The sequence below is a fragment of the Cucurbita maxima genome, unplaced genomic scaffold (genome assembly GCF_002738345.1).
Source record: "Cucurbita maxima cultivar Rimu unplaced genomic scaffold, Cmax_1.0 Cma_Scf00013, whole genome shotgun sequence".
Lineage (NCBI taxonomy): Eukaryota > Viridiplantae > Streptophyta > Magnoliopsida > Cucurbitales > Cucurbitaceae > Cucurbita > Cucurbita maxima.
The window spans coordinates 4,511,896-4,517,530 of NW_019272029.1; the positions used below are offsets into that span (position 1 = coordinate 4,511,896).

At 35.2% G+C, this 5,635-nt stretch overlaps 1 protein-coding gene across 5 annotated transcripts in view; it reads right to left on the bottom strand.

The window, feature by feature from the left end:
• LOC111488583 overlaps positions 1-5,635 on the bottom strand; it is a 23,845-nt gene that overhangs the window by 10,411 nt on the left and 7,799 nt on the right. For all 5 annotated transcript variants that reach the window (XR_002719223.1, XM_023136409.1, XM_023136406.1 and 2 more), the window contains exons 4-5: positions 1,340-1,490; positions 1,069-1,179 (exon numbers count right to left, since the gene is read on the bottom strand). Coding sequence is in view for 4 of the 5 variants with exons in the window: in XM_023136409.1 (XP_022992177.1) it covers positions 1,069-1,179; positions 1,340-1,490 (262 nt within the window). In the remaining variant the exon portion in view is untranslated. The remainder of the gene's footprint in view (positions 1-1,068; positions 1,180-1,339; positions 1,491-5,635) is intronic.

The following is a 5,635-nucleotide window of genomic DNA, read 5'->3' on the forward strand; positions in this document are numbered from 1 at the left end:
AAAAAAAAAAAAAAAAAAAAAAAAAAAAAAAAAAAAAAAAAAAAAAAAAAAGACGAAGAATAAGAAGAAGAAAATGCACTTCCACCCTTTCCTTACAAGAATTTCTTCCCCTTAACCAACTTAGGAAAGACTTTTTCCAAAACCCAACTGCATGGACAAGCTTTCGCCTGAGAAGCATAGACGTGACATGACATTACGACACACCAATTTTCTAAAACATAGGATATGGACACGTTGGGGACAAGTTCATAAATATATTAAAAGATCAAACCCAAAATACTTCAGTTTTTTACTAAATATTAAAAATAATTAATTTTTTTTAAAAAAATGTGAATGAAGATTTAATTGGTCCTTGAATTTAGCTTAAAATTTACAAAAACATAAAACCCAATAAGCTATATGAGCCCATTTAAACCCAGTAAAGAAACATGCCACAAAGTGTCCATTAAAAGCCCACAAATTAAAATTTATAAAAAAGTTTGTAATGAAAAAAAAAAACACTAACTCTAGAAAACTCCTTCCCCTCCCCCAATTCTCACTCCCCACCTTCGTTCAATCTCTATCTCCACCTCTGGGAGACTTCTCTGCCAACCACTTCTGCTAATGTCTGATGTTCTGTAATTATGTAATGAGACTCTTTTGGCAAAACTGTTGTAGCGTTTCCACAAGGAGCCTGATACTCTCTGGTGGAGGATTTTTGAGTGGGGAAAAACCTCATGCGCCTTGTTTCCTCATCTGTATCATTTTTTAGATAAGAGGATATCAGTAGCTTTTTCTTGCCATCTTCTGATAATTCTTCCTTTCTTAGATCTCCTCAACCCCTTACTGAACGAGAGGCTTATGGGGTTGGCAGTCTTCTTTCTACTATTTTCCAACTAATATCCAATAATAGTTAAACCTCACATTACTGGCAACTAGCAAGAGCCAAGAGGCTGGACACAGCGGCACCAGGAAGCAGAAATAAACAAGGTCACAATAATCAAGAATCAGGCTTTAAGTATCAAGTTATGCAGACCGATATATAAATACCAACATCAAAAATAATATCCATAGCAATGAAAAGTATACCTACGAAACCAGGTTAGCACCATCTTCACATAAGGAAGAATGTGGTAGTACTCAACTTTTGAAGTAACGCTCCATCTCCTACCATTTTTTTTAAACAACGAATCCTGCAAACTAATACCATGGAAAAGAGAAAAATCAAGAGCAAAAAAGGGTATCTATGCATTTGAGGACTGACCTTCATCCATGCTCATTTCACATGAGCTCCTGGAACATGCATTCAAACCAAGACACAGAATTGAAGGGGGCAGGCGTGAAAGGAAAACAATGAAACCTGTCGAAGGCATCTTTTATTGGAACTTGAATTACATCTTCAGTTGCTGATCGAGTGCACTGCATCATGTAGAAGTAGACTGCTGATTTTTCTTTACTTAGAGAGTAGGCAACGTGACTTTCTAAAATTTTGAGATCGTGTTGATTAATGCCTGTTTTGCATGAAATAAACAGGATTAGCAACTCTCTGTAAGTACCAAGATAAGAGACATATCCATAATGTAGGACCCCAAGGGTGATAATAGCAACAAAAAGGAGACTCCATGAATTTTGCTTCCATTGCTGCATCAGGCTACACCAAGTCCAATAATATGTTCAATGGGGACTTTAGATTAATTGAATTTTATTTTTAAAAAATAAGGATATATTGGTACTGAATGAACAACTTTATTGAACTAGCATCTGCGTTTAAGAACTAAGTTTAAACATTTCTTTAATAAGAAACAAATTTCATTGATGCATGAAATTTACAAAAGAAAATTAACCTTCAGAGGTGAAAGATTTAAAGTTCATTCAAGGTAATTGAAATTTTTAAAAGAGCTTCTTCAAGGAAAAAAACGATTTCTTCTCTGAAGGGGAAGACTACCCTGAAATCCCGTGCATTTTCTTTCTTTTCAACATACAAGGATCTATCAAGGAAAAGTCACATGGGAATTTCTGCAGGGAGGGGTTGAGGAGGGAGGTGGGTCACATTTAGTGAATTGCAGTATGTTGTGGCAACCTAACAAGGGAGTGGTTTGAGGATAGGAAATCATTCAGTGAATTGGAGTGTGGTGTTGAAACCTAATAAGGAGGTAGTTTGGGGATAGGAAAGTAGGGCAACAAAAGCATTTGCCTCATAATGGACATGACAGGTCCCTTCAAAACCTTAAACTTTATGCCATTCGGAAATTGTGAGCAAATACAGGTGTCATCTCAACAGCTAGGTTTCCAATTTAGCTTCTATAGGCACTTTTAGAAACTTGTGGAAGGAAATCCCCTTCTGCTTTCCAAGCTTCCTTTCGTTCTTCCATCTATTGTGGGAGATGATACAAGCGTTTGATTCTAGGAGTATCTTTGGCTTCTTATGCCCCCTATTGCTTTTCAGTGTCGAATCCTTTATACAGGTCCCCAAAACTTCTTGACCTCAATTCAGGAGTAGCTTCTGAGCCTTTACTATTTTGTATAGGAAATACTTTCACTGATTAAATGAAATGATACAAAAGGTAAGATCCATCCAAAGTGATTACAAAAGACTTCAACAATTGCATATGAAAGGATTCAAACTATAGTTGCTATGAGGATGAACATTTTTACACCAATAAAAAGCCATATGGGGGAACGAGTCAAGGACTTCTTGGGGAGATCTTTCTTTGTCTGGGGAAATCCTGGAGTTTCTTTCATTCCTTATCATCCGTTTAAGTGACCTTAAGATGCTCTCTTGTCTTTACTTCAATCGGTTGCTCTCTCTCCTGATTGTAGAGACTGATGATTGGGGTCTCTCAAACGGTAGGGATCCTTCTAAATTTCCCTATTTCATTACTTAGCTTCTTCTCCAACCCCTTCCTCATCACATTAGAAGAATAATAAAATCTCAATATTGATCCTCCAAGTGGATAATATTATTCTTATAGGTAATGATGAAACAAGTATAGTTGAACCCAAGAAAAAATTTGTTAGAGAAATCGTACACATCTTCTCCTTGTTTCTCAAGCCTATAGTGAGTTACAAATAGAGTTCGAAAAGGCCAAGTCTTTGATGATTCCATCATAAATGATTGAGTTGCAAAGACTTCTAGATAGGTATCCCATATCTAAACTAAATTCTTTCTGGTTAAAGAATCTCTTTCTAGTTTGCTTGGAACAATTAGGAGATTCTCTAGAAGAAATATGGGTACTCCTTTTGGTGGCAACATGTTATGGGATGGCGGTCGTTCTTATGGGATCAAATCAATATGTTCGAAGAAGAAAGATCAGAATATCAATCTCATCAATATCACAAGTATCGTACCAAATCCCATCAATTGAATCATTTTTTTTAGAAATACGAGACATCTAAGTCAGAGAGATATATTCATTGATAAGAAAAAAATGTGAACATTGATTGGATTTATGATAAAATAGAATCCTAGTCTCAAAGAAAGATAATTCTTGGTTCAGTTCTCCACCTTAACAACAAAAAAAAAAAAAAAATGGATCAAATTCTATTGAGTCTGACGCATAGTGATCATTTATCAAAGAATGACTCTGGTTATCAAATGATTGAACAATCAGGAATAATTTACTTACGATACTTAGTTGACATTATTCTGATCAAGGATTTGAGAACATTAAAATATTTCTTAGAAATGGAATTTGCAGCATCAAAAAAGGGTATCTTTATAATCAAAGAAAATGTCTTTGACTTACTTTAAGAAACCGGACTACTTGAACGTAAGGTTGCAGAAAGCCCCCATTAAACTCCATCTAAAATTATAAGTTGCAAAAGCAGAAGAAATAAAGGACAAGGAGCGATACCAAAAACTTGTTGAAGGGTTAGTCTATCTATCCCATACCCATCCTGATATTACACATGTTGTATGCATGAACCAGTTCATTTTGAAGTTGAAATTTTGACTTACAGAAACTCATGGGAAAGGTATCTTATTCAATAAGCACCCTCTTATACTAATGCAGATTGGGTAAAAAGTACTACTGATAGAAGATCTACCTCAGGTTATCGTTCTATTGTTGGAAGGAACTTAATTATGTGGCAGAGCAAAAAAACAAAATGTGGTAGTTAGAAGCAGTACTGAAGCATACAAGAGCTTTAGCACGTGGAATTTGTGGGGGTATACGGACAAAAAAGGGTACTTGGAGAATTGAAGTTCCTTCAAAAGACGCCTATACGGATTTGTTGTGACAATAAAGTTATCATTTTGATGGCTCATAATCCAGTTTACATGATAGAACAAAAATGTTAAGGTGGATAAGCTTTTTATTAAAAAGAAGATTGATGCAGAAGTAATATGTATCCCTTACCTTCCAACGTCACAGCAAATTGTTGATGTATCAATTAAAGGACTCCCAAAAGTAATGTGACAAATGAATTGGCAAGCTAACTATGGAAGGTATCTTTAAACCAACTTGAAGGGAAGTCTTGGAATTCTACTATTTAAGTGTAAACATTAGTGGTCAATATTTAGTCTTAATTGCATTATTCTTTCCATGTATGTAATAGATCTCTCTTCTATACAAGAAGACCTAAGTTGCACAGTTTTTAACATATAGCAATATAATTTGTACCCTCCCAAATCTAGAGAAACGAAAAGGATGTAATGAAAAGAGCCTAATGCTTAATGGATGCAAACTCCAAGGAAGGAATAAAAGCAATAAGAAATAGTAAGCCTCAAATAAAGAAATCTACAAAGGATATATACAAGCATTCCAAAATTAAGATTGATATCCTGAAAATATAAATTAACAAAATATTTGGAAAGAGAACACCATGATGAAGCTTTGAGATGAGCTGACTCAAAATGATCTAGCCAAAGGAAATGCTTATTGTGAAACAGCCTTCGGTTTCTTTCAAAACATAATTTTGACAAGGAAAAAAAAAAGGCTTTACTGTATTACCCCACAAAAGCATAGATTTCGGAGCCAATTTTGGGCTAATGAGAAATGTTCGGAAACAACTTAAACCAACATAACTGCAATTAGGAACAACCAAAGAAAATATGCAGAAGACAATCCACATCCAAGAAACAAAAATGACAAATTGAGGATGATAAATCGTGTGAAGGGAGGTTTCTCTGTAAAATATTGAAGATTTAAGTTCCATTAATCATAATCCCTTCGGAAGTACTTTTTAAGATATTTTATTTGAGTTTCTTCATAGTTCTTGCATCTTTTTTTAATTCTCACTAGATCTGGCATTCTTGTACTCTTTAGTTTCTTTAGTTTACCCAAGTTTTCTCTTATTTACCCCCTCAACCGAATTGGTCAATTAGTTAGGAAGCCTTGGGTTAGTTTTGATTTGTTTGCTGACTTGTGACCTATAAATGGTCAGCTTCCAGTTTGTATCATTACCTTCAATTGAATACAATTCTGAATTTCCCTTAGTTCTACATCAACAAGACTACACCTCTTCAATCATAAACCAGCATGACAAGCTACATGCCATTTGCTTCAAGAGCCTCCTGATATTGTCCCAAATCATGCCTGCAAACAAGCATCCCCACATCCCCATAGAACGTTCCATATCCGTTAGGCAATCTTATCAACTTTGCATCAATAAGGCCTCAAAAGAAAAGAATACAATGTCTGAATAAGGCCGGGGG